An 18640-nucleotide genomic window follows, 5' to 3' on the forward strand; every position below is an offset into this window, starting at 1 on the left:
CCATCTTGAAAACACATTTTGAACTTCTTCTCAAGTTCTACCCGTCCGATTTGGCTGAAACTTGCATGAAATGATCCTGACATGGTCCCGACAAAGTGTTGTTATTTTTTGGGTCGATCTGAAATCAAAGATGGCCGCCACAGCCGCCATCTTGAAAACACATTTTGAACTTCTTCTCAAGTTCTACCGGTGCGATTTGGCTGAAACTTGTATGAAATGATCCTGACATGGTCCCGACAAAGTGTTATTTTTTGGGTCGATCTGAAATCAAAGATGGCCGCCACAGCCGCCATCTTGAAAACACATTTTGAACTTCTTCTCAAGTTCTACCGGTGCGATTTGGCTGAAACTTGCAGGAAATGACCCTGCAGTAAGGGCGTTAGAATTGTACATGCTGCCCCTATTGCATGATCGTAAAAGGCGACTAAATTTAGGATCTTATCTTTTCTCTTCTTCCTTACTGACTTTATCTTTCCTAATGCCTCCCTTGGCACTGCCTCACTTTTGGCCTTGAGTTAAGCGTTCGCCCCTATGAGAAAGGCTCTGGGTTTTGTCCCCTGGCCGAGACACTTGTTTGTTTGATTAATTAACGTCCTATTAACAGATATGGTCATGTAAGGACGGCCTCCCATGTATGCGGTGTGTATGTCTGCGATATATTCATGTTGTGTCTTCTTGTATAGTGGAACTATTGCCCTTTTTATAGTGCTATATCACTGAAGCATGCCGCCGAAGACACCAAGCAACAACACCACACCCGGTCACATTATACTGACAACGGGCGAACCAGTCGTCCTACTCCCCATGTGCTTAGCGCTAAGCAGAAGCAGAAACTACCACTTTTACAGACTTTGGTGTGTCTCGGCCAGGGGACAGAACCCACAACCTTCCACACAGGGGCGAACGCTCAACTCAAGGCCAAAAGTGAGGCGGTGCCAAGGAAGGCATTAGGAAAGATAGTCAGTTAGGAAGAAAAGAAAAGATAAGATCCTAAATTTAGTCGCCTTTTCCGATCATGCAATACGGGCAGCAGGTACAATTCTAACGCCCTACCTGCAGGGCCAAGGCCGAGACACACCAAAGTCTATAAAAGTGGTAGTTTCTGCTCCTGCTTAGCGTTCAGCATACAGCTAGTGGGACGACTGGTTCGCCCGTTGTCAGTATAATGTGACCGGGTGGAATGTGTTGCTTGGTGTCTTCGGCGGCATGCTTCGGTGGTATAGCACTGTAAAAAGGGCAACGGTTCCACTATGCAAGAAGATACAACAAGAATATACCGCAGTCTCCCAAAACACGCACCTCCAACAACATACACGTAACACACCGCATACATTTTTGGCCCTGCAGGTAGGGCGTTAGAATTGTACCTGCTGCCCCTATTGCATGATCGTAAAAGGCGACTAAATTTAGGATCTTATCTTTTCTCCTCTTCCTAACTGACTTTATCTTTCCTAATGCCTCCCTTGGCACCGCCTCACTTTTGGCCTTGAGTTGAGCGTTCGCCCCTGTGAGGAAGGCTCTGGGTTCTGTCCCCTGGCCGAGACACACCAAAGTCTATAAAAGTGGTAGTTTCTGCTCCTGCTTAGCGTTCAGCATACAGGGAGTGGGACGACTGGTTCGCCCGTTGTCAGTATAATGTGACCGGGTGGGGTGTGTTGCTTGGTGTCTTCGGCGGCATGCTTCAGTGTTATAGCACTATAAAAAGGGCAACAGTTCCACTATACAAGAAGACACAACACGAACATACCGCAGTCTCCCAGTACACTCACCTCGCACAACATACACGCAACACACCGCATACATGGGAGGCCGTCCTTACATGACCATAGCTGTTAATAGGACGTTAATAAATCAAACAAACAAACAAACAAAACAAACATGGGAGGCCGTCCTTACATGACCATAGCTGTTAATAGGACGTTAATTAATCAAACAAGTTAGGGAAAGAAATGCCAGGCGGGCAATGCCCTTATGTATACGGGCCAGTGTGGATACCCGCTCGGGCAAGGTTTTACAGTTAAAAGTTAATTTGACAGTTGTACTGCCTTCAGTACTATCATACTGCACCCTTTCATGCGGGTGACTTTACCAACCTCTGCCTCTTCGAGGCATTGTAAAATATCAGCATCCGAGATGTCTGGAGAGACGCCGTATATTACGCCTTCAACTTTGTCTGTAGAGACTGGTTCCTTTACAGATATCTGATACTCGCCCAATTGTTTTTCTTTTAATAGTTTCTTTTTCTGAATGTCATCAGTACATACTACCAATAAATCTCCGTTTCCCAGGCCCCTGATGCTTTTCACTGGGTAATCTATAACACCTGTAATACGTTTTTGGATTTTAATAGGGTTACATTGGGATAGTTTCACATTTTTGCAATGTATGATGATTGCGTCTTTACTTACATTGTCTTTCGGGGAGTTTATTCTTTTTCTCTTAGCATCCTGTGAGATCAGGGGTGTCGAAGTTTAGTCTTCCTACAAAGGTAAATGTATCAAAATCCTGAGACGATGTAGTTTGGTATAGATCTTCGACCTCCATACTGCTGCTTCATGAAAAACCGGGAAAGACCGAAAGTACGATGAGCTAACGGGTTTACAAAGACTGACGACGGTCAAGAAACGATTATGTAGAACACGGACGATGGACAGCGGACGATTCGCAAAGAACACAAACGACAGACGATTAACGAATTACAACACACGGACAAGTCCAGACCACGGACGTGGCACAAACAACTCACGAATACCAATATACCACTTTAAATGGCGATCGCGATGTTGTAGGACAGCGATATCGCCTAAATGGCTAGATCGGCGCCCTCCCAAACACCAATCTGATACAAAACTGTCGTGCTGACCACTGGTCAACAAAACAACATGCTGACCACTGGTCAACAAAACAACAGAGTATAACCCGTAGGTATGAAAGAAAATGGTATGTATATAGTGCTCCTGCCATTCCACACACTTGACACTTTATATTTATACTGAATATCCTGGCTTGGATGTCAAGATTTTGTTTGTTTGATTAATTAACGTCCTATTAAAGATGCTCCACCGCTGACAAATGGTATTTTTTCACTATCAAAAACAGGAACAGACGATTTTGTATTTTTCTTCAGTTACAAAAGTTACTTACTTTACACCATTACCGCCATTGAAAAGTTTGAGCTTCTCATTTTACTTCAAGTTAAAAATATGAAAAATAATTAATTGCATCCCGAAAAAATTCCGTGGCACTAGATCCTATATGGAATGAAGTAATGATTGCGCATGCACCAAAGGCGAATTAAATTATCATATGTTATTTTTTGTGCTATTTAGGCATATATGTACAAGATTTAACGCCAATTATTGTTCAAATGATGAATATCATTTATGCTCTGTCGGCGGTGGAGCATCTTTAACAGCTATGGTCATGTAAGGACGGCCTCCCATGTATGCTGTGTGTTGCGTGTATGTTGCGCGAGGTGCGTGTTTTGGGAGACTGCGGTATATTAGTGTTGTGTCTTCTTGTATAGTGGAACTGTTGCCCTTTTTATAGTGCTATATCACTGAAGCATGCCGCCGAAGACACCAGGCAACACACTCCACCCGGTCACATTATACTGACAATGGGCAAACCAGTCGTCCCACTCCCGTTATGCTGAGCGCTAAGCAGGAGCAGAAACTACCACTTCAAGACAATAGACTGTCATTGGCTGACATCAGTAACAGGTATTCAGACTACAGTTACCTCGGTCTGCCATTGGTGGAGCCTGCTGATTACTGGTAACTGTCTACTGTAACAGGACATTCTGATTGGTTGATTGGGGGAGTTGAACAGTTATTCTGCTGACAAACACAATATGGTGACTAATAAAATCAATAACAGATACGCACATCCCTGCTACACAATCGATATTTTAACAAAAGTATACACTTTCATACTTACAAATTCTGATTTTAAAATGGTTTTTTACGGTTTCGGAGGTTATAGACATTTATATTTTTAGGTCATCTGACACCAAAGTCTATAAAAGTGGTAGTTTCTGTTCTTGCTTAACGCTCAGCATATGGGGAGTAGGACGACTGGGTCGCCCGTTGTCAGTATAATGTGACCGGGTGGGATGTGTTGCTTGGTGTCTTCGGCAGCATGCTTCAGTGATATAGCTACATAAAAAGGGCAACAGTTCCACTATACAAGAAGACATAGCATGAATACACCGCAGTTTCCCAAAACACGCACCTCGCACAACATACTGCATACATGGGAGGCCGTCCTTACAATTAATCAAACAAACAAGACTTGCGATGAGATTTCTAATGAAGAGATGGTCTTAAAGTGCACCACACTTCATTTGTAAATGGAAGTGATGAATTTGACCTAAGAGGAATTTAAGGTGCTAAACTTCTCAGATGATGTTTCAGAGGGCAAGAAAGAGTCTTTGTATTTAACCGAGTTGTACATGTAATAGAGCGGAAGTTAATAGCATCTCTAGTGTTGTCGTGATGCATATCCGATTGAGGAAGCGGAAGATGGTCAGTGAGATAGGAGGGCGACATTCTATGAACCATGAAATTGGATGATTTTATTATTTTTCAGTCAAGTGGATAGAGTGGATAGAGTTTGCCAACCAAGTTCAAGAAGGAAAACTTCAGAATACTAATTTGCCTGCTCCTGTTTTTGATACCATAAGTCGGCGGTGGAGCATCTTTAAATAATGACGTATCATTGGCAAACATTAACATAATAGTATTATCGACTATCGTGTAAAAAAACAAAAAGAGTAGTAGACCAAGGATTGAACCTTGGGGTAGACCAGCAGTGACGTTAGTCCATACATGACATTTTCCATTAATAACAATCCTTTCCTTACGATTGTTGGGATAATTTTTGAACCATATGAAGAGTTTACCACAAATTCAAAGTTTAATATTTTTTTGAAAAGGCCACGATGCCAAACTCTATCAAAGGCCTTGCTAATATCGCAAAACACCATTCGAATTTCTATACCCGTTTCAAGTGTCGTAAAGATATCTTTAATTATTGTTAGTAGTTGGTGATGGAGTCCTAAGATTATCAATAATGATGAAGTATATTTAAAGACACATGTTTCAATAACTTAACTTACTATTGACTATTGTATTTTTTGAATATGTTTTTCTAAATACTGTGGATGTTAAAGAGAATACTGTTTGAAGATAATTTGAATATTTATTTGGAAATTTACGTAAAATCAGCAGCAGTCTTGTTCTGAGAAATTAAAAAACCCGAAGCGTTGAACCATTTTTGTATTTTGTTAATTGCACTTGTAATATGTTGACATATGTTGTCATCGCCAAACTGAGAAGTACCAGTAGTAGGAAGATCTTCCGTTGTCAGTATAATGTAACGGGATGGGTTGGGTTGCTTGGTGTCTTCGGCGGCATGCATCAGTGATATAGCACTACAAAATAGGCAACATTTCCTCTATACAAGAAGACACAACACGAACATACCTCAGTCTCCCGAAACACGCCCCTCGTACTTCACACACGCTACACACTAACAAAAGCATACCTGGGAGGCCGTCTTTACATGACCCTGGATGTTAATAGGATGTTAAAATAATCAACAATCATCTGAAATTTGACCCGTGAGGGGGACCTAAGATTAGCTATACTCTGAAGATTCCCTTTAACTTGATGGGAAAATTCAGCTATAATCAAGACCTGCTACACCACCATGAACTCTAGGTACAAAAATATTTTCATCGCCTATAAACTTACTAAATCTGTATATAACCCCATCATTGTTTATCATATACATAACATCATATATAAACCCCGTTTACATATCCGGGGTTTTGCTTTTGGAATATTGCCCTGCAGGCTGGGCATTAGAATTTTACCTGCTGCCCCTATTACATGATCGTAAAAGGCGACTATATTTAGGATCTTATCTTTTCTCTTCTTCCTAACTGACTGTATCTTTCCAAATGCCTCCATTGGCACCGCCTCACATTTGACCTTCAGTTGAGCGTTCGCCCCTGTGAGGAAGACTCTGGGTTCTGTCCCCTGGTCGAGACACACCAAAGTCTATAAAAGTGGTAGTTTCTGCTTCTGCTTAGCACAGCATCGCCCGCTGTCAATATAATGTGACCGGGTGGGGTGTGTTGCTTGGTGTCTTCGGCGGCATGCTTCCACTTTACAAGAAAACACAACATGAATATACCGCAATCTCCCAAAACACGCACCTTACACATCACACACGCAACACACCGCATACATGGGATGACGTCCTTACATGACCATAGCTGTTAATAGAACGTTAATTAAATAAACAAACAAACAAAAGCTTTTGGAATACTATGAACACCCTTATTTACCCAAAAATACCCGTCACAAGACTAATAATCTTTTCTATCACTATTTCCATGGTTAGAAAAGCTGCTCCCCTCTTAGGTTATAATGTTGTAACAACTGATGTCTTACCTTTATGCTTTTCGGGATTAGTAAGAATAGACAAAAATACATCTGCTTCTAAAAATGTCTAACCCAGATGAATAATCTACAGTACGATATTCAGCTACGTCCCCATCCCCTCTCCCCCACCGATTTGTATACCTTTCTGTGATGAAACTAAATGGTGGAGTAGGGATCTTCTGGTAGTAGTCTTCTGAAAAAGGGTGGTGGTCAATGCGGGCAAAGACTATGGATCATCGTGAAATAAAAAGCTCGTTGGGACCTCGGGATTATCTTGTGTCTTTTCAGTGGGTACTGATAACAAGGCATCAAGATACCGAGTCTGGATAGGGGTCATCGAAGTAGAAGGGGTCTGCGTAGGGGAACGGATGTCAGATATCCCGGACAGTAAATCCTTGACGACCCTATCTGTACCGGGAGCGCTAAGATGAAGGCCGTCTCTGCTGTGTAGGTGCTAAATATTTTCGTTCCATGCAAAGGCTAAATGCGGATTGTAGTGGAGGTTTGTGATAATAGAGGCTAGGGCGCGTAGTGTGACCTTGAACTGTCTGGCCTTGGTGTTGATGCTGCTGATGAATGTTGGTCGGCGTCTGGCGTCGTCGAAACGTGAATCAACACGTGGCAGGAGTGCTGAAATGGCGATCTCTACAGTTGGAGAAACGGTTTGTTTGATTGATTAATTAACGTCCTATTAACAGCTATGGTCATGTAAGGATGGCCTCCCATGTATGCGGTGTGTCGCGTGTATGTAGTGCAAGGTGAGTGTTTTGGGAGACTGCTGTATGTTCGTGTTGTGTCTTCTTGTATAGTGGAATTGTTGCCCTTTTTATAGTGCTATATCACTGAAGCATGCCGCCGAAGACACCAAGCAACACACCCCACCCGGTCATATTATACTGACAACGGGCGAACCAGTCGTCCCACTCCCTGTATGCTGAACGCTAAGCAGGAGCAGAAACTACCACTTTTATAGACTTTGGTGTGTCTCGGCCAGGGGACAGAACCCAGAGCCTTCCTTACAGGGGCGAACGCTCAACTCAAGGCCAAAAGTGAGGCGGTGCCAAGGGAGGCATTTGCTCGGTGTCTTCGGTGTCTTCGGCGGCATGCTTCAGTGATATAGCACTATAAAAAGGGCAACAATTCCACTATACAAGAAGACACAACACGAACATACCGCAGTCTCCCAGTACACTCACCTCGCGCAACATACACGCAACACACCGCATACATGGGAGGCCGTCCTTACATGACCATAGCTGTTAATTGGACGTTAATTAATCAAACAAGCGTTGCATCAAAATAATATAGATGGAGATAATGTGTTAATTTTGTCAATTTCTCCATGTTTCTAGTAAATACATTTAATTACTATTCTTCCAATTCAATCATTATCAATACCATAATAAGTGATTTGGTCCACGCTATCATAATAAGGGAGAAATTCACACCTATATATATTTTTTTTCTTTCATTGTTATGAAGTGATTTATAATCATAATACATTTTTCAACTCAGACATACTTATGTTGTGTTGTTTATTGATACTATTTTACCTCTTGATATTCGTTCCAACAGAACAACATGGTTGGGTACAACGCTGTCGCCTGTCTTAACCCACATCACATAAAGCGGCTCCTCCTCTCCTGCCCATAATTTTGGATATGCCTTTACACTGGTTGTGTATAAATTCGCAAGGGTTGATGCCGTGCACTCCTGAAATTGCTTGATGGTTCTTTGGAGGTACCCGGCAGCAAATAATACTTGCAGGAATACTTTATGTAAAAGCAATAATGGACATTTCATTTCCTTTTTCCCCAATTAAGCAAATAATAAAAGCACATTTCAAATATAGCTGATGCTGTTTGGACATTTCACATTTAACTGATGCTGTTAAGTTTACTGCACCTTTACTTATAAGATCTACATTATTCAACTTGATATATACCACATCACTATTAACATTTATGCAATCCATAATAACATTACAAATCTTACTGTCGTGATGGCCTACCTGTTGAGGGTGACAGTGACGTACTCGCTGCGCATGTTTTTCTTATCAGACGCAGCCTTATTGCCTACCAAACTCTAGAACATTGTCAGATAAACTCTGCCCACTTGTTCTTTTGCCTGACGTCGGGTAGGCTATGTAAACTCCACCCCTCCAGACGATTGACAGAATCACTCCACCATTTGATAATATCTGTCGCTCAACATAGGTATTAGATCATTTATTTTGTCAACGGTTAGGCCGACACGACAGTAATCATTGTTTGTAGACTAAATAGAATAGTATTATTGATTGCACAAGTCTTTGAATACCCTTGGAAACACCAGCATATAACGACGGTCGCAACGTAAACTGTGCTTCAGCTAAAAGCACTTGTCATATAAGTTCTCAGTCATCCGTCATATTCTGGAGACCTCCTATGACATCATCACGGGAGGCCTACATCAGAAAATCAAGAGCGTTTATCCCTTTAGCTATAAACTACAAAGATAAATAAAATATGCTATATTTGATATGCTTTATTTTCCTTCAGTTATGGCTATTTCCATGATAATATTTCGTCATTATCATTATTTTATATTTTAAACTGCTTAACATATGAATTCCCCATATCGTACATACCTTCATATGCTGATCTTAAAAAGGATGTCAATCATTATTTTTAAGTTTCTGTCAAAACTCTTTCCAACCAAGACTAACCTGCTCCACATTTCTGTATGGATATAACCATACATACCATTCCCAAGTCTTATGATTTCTTTTCCCTGGTCATTTCCATACGCCATCTTGCTCACAGATGAAAAAAAACAATCGCCCTGCTGTAGGCTCTGATAAGCACGGAAACCCTTAGGAGGTGTAAATCTGAAAAGACCAGATATATTACAGCACATTCAATGAAGGGATAAAAAAGCAAAAAAGTTTAATACATGAAATCATTTATTTTTAAAGGGAAAATTCAGTTAGGCTTATTCTGCTACAAAACCACAAAGCAAAATATGACATTCATGCATTGTTTTACATTCCTTATGACAACAAATATTGACAAACTTCACGACATTGTTAAGTATTTTGATTTATACTGTTGAAATTCCAAATCGTTTATCAATATGATTGATAAACGATTTGGAATTTCAACAGTATAAATATGATTCTGCCCTGCAGGTAGGGCGTTAGAATTGTACCTGCTGCCCCTATTGCATGATCGTAAAAGGCGACTTAATTTAGGATCTTATCTTTTCTCTTCTCCCTAACTGACTTTGTTTCCTAATGCCTCCCTTGGCACCACCTCACTTTTGGCCTTGAGTTGAGCGTTCGCCCCTGTGAGGAAGGCTCTGGGTTCTGTCCCCTGGCCGAGACACACCAAAGTCTATAAAAGTGGTAGTTTCTGCTCCTGCTTGGCGCTCAGCATACAGGGAGTGGGACGACTGGTTCGCCCGTTGTCAGTATAATGTGACCGGGTGGGATGTGTTGCTTGGTGTCTTCGGCGGCATGCTTCAGTGATATAGCACTATAAAAAGAGCAACAGTTCCACTATACAAGAAGACACAACATGAATATACCGCAGTCTTCCAAAACACGCACCTCGCACAACATACATGCAACACACCGCATACATGGGAGGCCGTCCTTATATGACCATAGCTGTTAATAGGACGTAAATTAATCAAACAAACAAACAAAAAAATCAATATGATTAAGCAGGTACAACATATATACGCTGTACCCATACCGTGAGCCAAAGTCATGCACGTTAAACAAATGCTATGAGGAGTTGGTGAAATTATTTTTAGACAAGGACATGCATCTAATAAGGTAAACACACTATTGTACGAGCAATATGAGTTACTATGTTCTACACAAACATTTCTTTACTTCACTGGCAAGGGTCAGGGTTCGGCATACAAGCCATCTGACCAATATTTCAAATTACTGGACAGTAAGTGAGATTGAACATTCCACATGCATTTCACTACAGTGGCTTTTCTGGCATATCACAGTAAAACCAACTAATCTAATTTCAAGAAGAACTGGTATGTTTCAGAAATATGTGCAAATTTTAATGTACTCTTACACTTTTTGTCCCTTTAAGAGAAACATTGTCATATATTTACATACACTTGCCACTTAATCATATTATATAAACTAACCAAGGCAAAATGAAGTCTATGTGAGTGTAACTGACACCCAAACGTGGCCATTATAACATCACTAATGTTGACATGGTAATGTCAATTGATGACAGTCAACATGGCTGTTCCATATTATGGATTAAATTGTCTTCAATAGACTAGGTTCCTGGTTTTACTTTACAACATTAATGCATAGACCCACAAAATGAGTTAATAATGTAACATGTAGATATTAAACTATCTTCCTATGGAATCCATAGTCTAATGTAAATGCCACAACTTTGCAGACAATCAATTTAAAATGTGAATGATATCCACAAAGTTCTGGTATCCATTCCATAGGAAGACAGTTTAATGCTTAAATGTTCCATCAACGTGTGACATGTATTGCTATATAGTATGCCTTGCGCATGTAAACACACATGTGCTGTTGCATACACAATACAAATTAAATAGTCACATGTCGTACATAGACAGTTTGATTGACAGCTGGCAACCCATCAATTAATGCACTGATTATCATAGCAACTTCTTGAGTCCAATTATATCTGCTTTCCAATTATCTAAACCATAAACTCTGCCAGATTTGAACATTCGATCCATAAATTATGCACAGCTCAGTACGTTTGTGTTCATTGGTGCTTTTCACTAGCTTTAAATGGTACAGGGTTTGGTGCAAACAAAGCATCCATCAGCGGCAGTGCAACCCCTCTTCATATCAGCACTGCTTAGGTTAGATAAGGATCTCGGCATTACATGGGTCACATCTTCTGTACCATTACCCTATGTAATGTACAAACATTTATTGCATGTGTCAAAAAATTATGACGTTTTTCACAAGGATGCAAGTTAAATTCTTATCAATATGTAAATATCAGTTTTCTAATGTCTTTCTTATTTCCACTTATGCCGATTTCATTAATTATACTTATGACTATATGACTTGCAATGACTATAAGGAAATAATTGTAGGCAGATTGAAGCAACACCATGGTAAACACATAAACTTAAATCATAATTCATTAAAAAGTAGTCACTGTGCTGTTTCAAATTATTTCACATTGGAATTGTTGAATACTTAAACACAAATAATCTGATAACATATTTCCACTGTTAGACTCTTCTAAATGAAAGTTTCTTGGAAGGAAATACAATACTTTTATTCAGATATCAATTCCACTTGGCATAACGTTATGATATACTTACACATACATTTCATCAATACATTCTAAATTTCCTGGTACAACTGATGTAACTCAGTTGAGTCACGAAGTGACGAACTGCGAATCGCGAAGCGATTCGCCAGGGGGTAGGTGCGGAAGGGGGGCGGGGCCCCCCTTCTGCTGGGGGGGGGTACGGGGGGACGGGGGGCCTCCCCCGGAAAAATTTTAAAACCTAGATGCTCTGAGATGAGTTTTGGCATATCCTGAGCTCTCAAATTCTGCACTTTTATGTTCTTAAAATAATGATTTTTTTTTTAAAATGTAGTTGATAGTGCTTTCAGATACAAAAAGGAAGCCCAGTTGACAATCTTTAAAGTTTTATTACAGGTTTACAGTTCCATTAGCATTCTGTATGCCTTCATTTGAAGGGCAGTCAGATCACTGAAAATGTCATCAAACTCTTCTTCGTCTGAACTGTAAGAAGACGTAAATGCAGGTGACTGTTGGGCATCGACTAGCTCCTCAGCTTCCTGATGCTCAGCATCATCAACTGGGATCCCCTCCTCAGTGAAGACTATAAGACTCTTTCATATGTGGATATGAAGGATAGGGATATTCTACCCGAGGGTCACAAAATGTAGTAAAACCCGAGGCTTGCCGAGGGTTTTGCTACATTTTGTGATCCCGAGGGTAGAATATTCCTATCCTTCATATCCACTTATGAAAGAGTATTTTTCTTTCATACCTCGATGTTTTATTGCAATTTTTACAGCTATAATATCCCGCCATTTCGAAATAAATTCGGAGAAATCGACGACTGGAAGTCAATTTTCCATACATGAAAATTTACGTGATATTTTCATAACAAATTCCGTTGTTTGCATCTTTCATAATAAAACCAGTCATATTCGTGAAAAAAGGTTAAAATTTTACCGAGGAATTAGAGATTTTGTTGACGCCGTGACGTCATGAGGCTTTATTGCATGAGTAGCCATGCAATACAGCCTCAGGCGACATGAGTGTATTGCCCTAGACCAGCCAGTATTACACCCGTAGGTATGAAAGAAAACCTGATCTTGTACAGGAATACAATTCTAAAAATAAAGAGCAAATAATATACTAGAGATCCCATTTTAAAGTTATATTTGTACCATCGGCATGATCTGTACAGTATTCATTTTTGAATTCTTGCTTACTTTCATGTCATCTTTGTAGTAGGGCCTCCTAACACGCTGGCCTTCATTATTCCAGAAGTGTATGGCAGGTAATGGGTCAAACACTTCAACTGCAGGGGTTTCCAAAATTACCATCATTAGGTCTGACAAATTTCTATCCCTCAGTCGGGACCGCCAGTCATTTTTCACTTGTTTCATGCTGAAAAGTATTTTGAATTAATCAAATATAATATTAGATAATTTGAATAAAATTTAATTTTAGTTTAAAACATATTTGACCAGTTAAATTTATTTCCTGTACAGAACAGAATCAATTCTACAGACAAGAATCATGAATATTAGCATAAAAAGAAGAGACATTTGATATAAGTGTTAAAAGATAAAATAAATATAAGTCACTACACAAGTAAAATACATACACAGAGAATCCTCGCTCTGCATCGACAGAACTGGATGGCAGTGACAGCAAATAATCAATGAGATGGAACAGATTTGGACAGCTTGTTCCTTCAGATTGATAAGCAGACTCCCAAGTCATTAATGAAAAGTCTTCAGACCTAAATTAACAAACAATGCAGAATTAACTGGCACATGGAAACAGTATACATTTATGAGCAAGAAATAGAAGTAGTGTGAAAATGTTATCAAGATTTAGAAATTAAGTACTATTGTTATTGAAATTGGAATTATCTGTACAATAAACCCATACTTTGTGCTTAGACCCATTTTCAATCGAGTCCACTCTGGCTCAATTGCCTCCATCTCAATGTCAGGGATGCATTCCGTCAAAGGTGTCTGGCAAAGCTGGATCAGGTTTGCAATTTCTTCATCTCCAAAATCTGAATTGACAGCATCATAATATTGAATATTGAGAGATAATGTTTTTCTTTTAATATAAGAGATCCCAGACGGATCTTGGCGCCCACCAATTGTCCATAATTGATCTAAGTTAGCTCTTTGGATGATTGATATTGTCTCTTCTTTTCCCTTCTTAACTCTGCTTTCAATAACATTTACTAGGGAACTTAATGTCACTTGTCAAAATGAAATTCCAAATGGCCACCTATCGGTTATATTAAAAACAAGATCAGGTTCAAGGGAGATCAGATTTTCAAATTTGATGAAAATCCAATCCAGTACTTTTCAAGAAATGGCGATAACAGATTTAAGATAGCAGCCTGTAGGCCATGTTCGATTTCAGATCAGGCTCAAAATCATACTGCACAACTAGGTCTCAAGGGAGAACCCCCATGTGAAGTTAAAATAAAATCCGTCCAATTGACCAATACTTTCTGAAAAATAGCGGTTTTGTTTTCGGACTACAGACTGACGACGGACCATGGACGAAATGTGATTTGATAAGCCCACCATCATCAGATGTAATAAGTAAAATGTATCCATACACATTAATGAAATAAATCTTTTTCAATATTCTATTTTATTTTTTTGGAGATCTGGTCTTGATATTTGAAAGATATTTTTACATTGAGAATTAACTTGTTTCCTTCACTAGAATCTTATTAGTCAATATAATAGTATAAAAGTTTGAACAAAAATGATATGATATTGCTTAAGAAAAGTATAATTATATGTATTGTCAGAATACCTATGTGTTGTTTGATATCAGAAGGCCATCTTTGAAAAGACAGTATGGTGCTTGGGCGAAATAACTCCATATCACCAGCGAATCTAGCTGCTATGTTCTGGCATAGCTCGTTCAAGAACTTGTTCTTGCTGTTTGTCATGGAGCTTTCTACCTTCTCTACATCAGGACATTTTCTTAAGTAGGGTCCATTACTATTAGCAGAGTTAGAATGTTAAAAAAGCAGATTATAAAGCAGGAAGCAAGCAAATGAACGGTTAGTTAATATAAAAAGCATATGCAATTAAGCAGGTAGTAAGGGTAAGAGATTAGGACAGCAATTCTAAAGTACCATCACCAAAAATTAATGAAAGGATATATACAATGTTATTAAAGAAATCATAAGGATGAAATATACATCATTTTCCTTAAATTTGAAGACTTATGCTGTTATTTTAAACTAAATTTTAAGTGGGAAACCATGTATTTGGTTGCCTACACTAAATTGAAAAAAAATATTAATTACACTCAAATCATGCTTTTTATTGCTGTCCTTAAATGACCCTGGCTGTCGATCGGACAAACCATTGACTCATATCTACCTTTGAACATATTTCAACAAACAGGCTTTTGTTGTGTCCAGCTCTATGCATACGTCAGCCAGTGTGCCGTTACGGTGCTGTATGACCTCAGACACACGACTTAAGCAGGTGACCACATCCATTGAAAGGTGCATCCAATAAATACACTTTGGGTCTTTTAACAACTTGAGAAAGTTGCGAGCCTTAGCACTAGCCTCCTTCTTAACAGAACAAGGACTCTGTAGCTGCATCAGTGGAATTTAATGAAATATTAGTATAAACATTATGAATGGTTATATCTTTTGATACTGAAATTATACTGATTAAATTGCTAATCATATATTGTAGTATTTAATTCAGAAAAAGATAATTTTGGCCCTTCAGGTAGGGCGTTAGAATTGTACCTGCTGCCCCTATTGCATGATCGTAAAAGGCGACTAAATTTAGGATCTTATCTTTTCTCTTCTTCCTAACCGACTTTATCTTTCCTAATGCCTCCCTTGGCATCGCCTCACTTTTGGCCTTGAGTTGAGCGTTCGCCCCTGTGAGGAAGGCTCTGGGTTCTGTCCCCTGGCCGAGACACACCAAAGTCTATAAAAGTAGTAGTTTCTGCTCCTGCTTAGCGCTCAGCAAACGGGGAGTGGGACGACTGGTTCGCCCGTTGTCAGTATAATGTGACCGGGTGGGGTGTGTTGCTTGGTGTCTTCGGCGGCATGCTTCAGTGATATAGCACTATAAAAAGGGCAATAGTTCCACTATACAAGAAGACACAACATGAATATACCGCAGTCTCCCAAAACACGCACCTCGCACAACATACACGCAACACACCACATACATGGGAGGCCGTCCTTACATGACCATAGCTGTTAATAGGACGTTAATTAAAGAACCAAACCAAACCAAACCAAGGTAATTAGTTGGATAGGCAAAAGAGTAAATGCAGCATGACCATTAAATAAGTTCTAGCACATGCACTATATGTGGATTATATGTTTATATTGTGAAAAAGCATTGTATTTTGGAATGATAGATACCTGTTCAAGGTGCTGCACTATACCAGAGTATCCTGTGAGCACATTATGGAGAGCTCTCTTCGTATGTGGCAGCCATCGGGTTCCTCCGACTCGAGTTGGGACCAATACTGTCTGACCCAATGAATTGAATGATGCTCTCAGGTTGGCTCTATTTAGAGGACTGTATCTGAAATCATTTAAAATTTTGTGTTATAAGAATCCAAACCAATTTACTAAAATGAAAACCTTTGATTAACATTAAAGATGATTTCTGAAAAAAGCTTTCATACCAGTAATTAAAAGACTTGTGTACCACACCATTGCCTTTAAATAGTCTTCTGTTTTCTGTAGCAATTTAAATTCTTAAGTTAACTATTTAAAAGTACTTTTTATGAAATGAAGAATGAACGAAAATGATTACTTGTAGAAGAGGTACAGATTGAGGAGTAGTGCATCACACTTCTGCTGCATTTTAGACTCTTTCACCGCATCCTTATAAGACAGCTCTAACCTGAAATGTATTGAATTTGAATAAGTGTTTTAATGTGTGAATATTCTGTTGAATGTATACAGTACAAATGCATTGCATATCTTGTATTTCAACAAACAACACAATGGATGAATATTGTATAACTAAAAGCAAACAAATATTATACCAGATTTAACTAAATTTCAGAACAAAATTGTTCAAATGTTTTGACTGCTATGTATTTACAAAAAAAATGTACCTGTGTGCAGAACAGTGAATTGCCATAACTGGTTTTCCAGTGTAATCAGACACTTTCTTCACTACTCCGGACTTTTTCCCTGTCATGACAGCAGCGCCATCCGTCCCTGCCCCGATCAGCTTTTCCTTCCAGGATTCTCCAAACCGATCATTCAGTAGTTGAATGAGAGCTGAACTGATGGTAACTGCATCCCCGCGAGGTACATTGCGAATCCCAACAAAAAATGTGGAAACCTACAATTGAAATAGTTGCACAGCTATATAAAGCAAATAACGATTTATAGTTTTTATTTCTGTTTCAAGCTTTAAATAGTTCACTTTTTCACTTAAAAACTATAAGAGAATTTTTTCACTTTATAAAATAAATTTTAGATTCTTATGAATGACTTAGAATCAAAAATCAAAATAGTATTACTTTTACAACATTAAGACTTTTATACTCAGTCTCTATTGAACAGCGCTAGCCTGCAATATTTTATTTACCTTGCATTTCACAGATGTCCTCAGGTACAAAATCTCAGCTTCTTTAGATGAAGAATCAGTTGACCCATCACTAATTATAGATATAAATCTAGCGTCATTGACTTGCGTGCACTGCGTTTTTCTTTGTGTATCAGCAATAGCTGCTATGAATGCTTGACATGACTTGTCATTCAAGTATGTGTTTCCAATGTCTAAACCTTTGGCCTGGTCTAACTGGCACATTTTGGTATAGTCCGTAAATGGCCTTCCATTCTTCCCAATAGCATGGGCGTTTCTAAAAAGGATAGATAATTTGGCAAGTGTAGACTTATGCATCATGGATACAACCCTAACACCCTCCGTCTGGTGTGTTGGTATAGTTTGAGCCTTTTTTGCAAGTACAATTTTCCGATGGGACTCTGAATTATCGTGAGATTTTACAGTTTCGAGGCGCATATTTTGACAACCGGTAATGAAGCTACCTGTACTGGTCTTCTCTGTTTTGCATAACGTACAAAACATCCCAATGTCGGGGTCATATTCCAACCAAGTGAATGTCTTCTGCCAAGTCGGCTGAAATTTTCTGACACGCTGCTTCTGATCGTAAATTCTCTGGCTGGCCAATACCTCTTCATCTGTTTTTTTCTTCTTACAGGGTGGCGCAACATTTCCTAGGTATTTCCACATCGAGATCTACGGGCGGCGAACTAACAGACGAACTTTCACTTTCAATATCGTTCGATCTCGATTATTTACATGATATCACCGTAATGATATCCATAAAAAACAAACACTAGCATGACTATGACTGTAGAAAGTTAGCGATGTGTAACGCTATCTCTCATTGGCTGATGCAATCGTAGTTTATCCAATGAACGCATTCCTTACGTAAAGGGCTACGGAAAGCACGTTTCAGAAAGTCGTAAACAACACTCGTGCGGATGTCATTCTTACGGGAGCATAAGTATTAAATTGATATGATAACTAGTCCACGGGACTATCAGACAGACAGAATTGACTAGTCCTTCAGATTTTTAACTAGTCTCGGACTAACGGACTAGCGTTAGTTTCGAACCCTGGAAACAGACATGTTTCTTTCTTTTTTTTGTACCGTATTTTCCGGACAATAAACCGCACCTGTGTATAAGCCGCAGAGGCCTTTTTACGATTTTTTTTCAGGTTTTGTACACGTATAAGACGCACCGTTATATAAGCCGCATCCAAAAGTTAGGCCCATGCACCCACGTAACCATCTGTATTTCATGTTTCTGATACAATCGATCTCTTTTGAAGTACGATAATGCTCTGAAAATACGGTACATATTTGAAAAGTGAATAAAAATAT

The 18640-nt window shown here is 39.2% G+C and overlaps 1 protein-coding gene, 1 long non-coding RNA gene and 1 pseudogene across 2 annotated transcripts; all 3 read right to left on the minus strand.

Moving 5' to 3' along the window:
- Positions 1 to 7973: 7973 nt before the first annotated feature.
- Positions 7974 to 12930, minus strand: LOC138330604 (uncharacterized; annotated as a pseudogene).
- A 24-nt stretch (positions 12931 to 12954) lies between these two features.
- On the minus strand, positions 12955 to 14075 carry LOC138330861 (uncharacterized). The gene is made up of 3 exons (XR_011209605.1): positions 13637 to 14075; positions 13347 to 13484; positions 12955 to 13126 (listed from the first exon to the last, which is right to left on the minus strand). It is a non-coding gene; the product is annotated as an uncharacterized lncRNA (long non-coding RNA).
- A 1032-nt stretch (positions 14076 to 15107) lies between these two features.
- LOC138330605 (zinc finger protein 862-like) lies at positions 15108 to 17982 on the minus strand. Its single transcript, XM_069278163.1, has 5 exons — positions 17317 to 17982; positions 16835 to 17067; positions 16528 to 16617; positions 16128 to 16293; positions 15108 to 15335 (listed from the first exon to the last, which is right to left on the minus strand). Exons 1-5 carry the CDS (start codon positions 17980 to 17982, stop codon positions 15108 to 15110), a joined length of 1383 nt encoding a protein of 460 aa, XP_069134264.1.
- Between the last annotated feature and the right edge of the window lie 658 nt (positions 17983 to 18640).

Source organism: Argopecten irradians, chromosome 9, assembly GCF_041381155.1.
Source record: "Argopecten irradians isolate NY chromosome 9, Ai_NY, whole genome shotgun sequence".
NCBI lineage: Eukaryota > Metazoa > Mollusca > Bivalvia > Pectinida > Pectinidae > Argopecten > Argopecten irradians.

Coding starts and splice junctions, on each gene's coding strand:
- LOC138330605 (XM_069278163.1), bottom strand. CDS start 17,982: ATGTGGAAATACCTAGGAAATGTTGCGCCACCCTGTAAGAAGAAAAAA. Junction 16,618..16,834: donor ATTCACTGTTCTGCACACAG/GTACATTTTTTT, acceptor AATACATTTCAG/GTTAGAGCTGTCTTATAAGG. Junction 16,294..16,527: donor AATCTGTACCTCTTCTACAA/GTAATCATTTTC, acceptor AAATGATTTCAG/ATACAGTCCTCTAAATAGAG.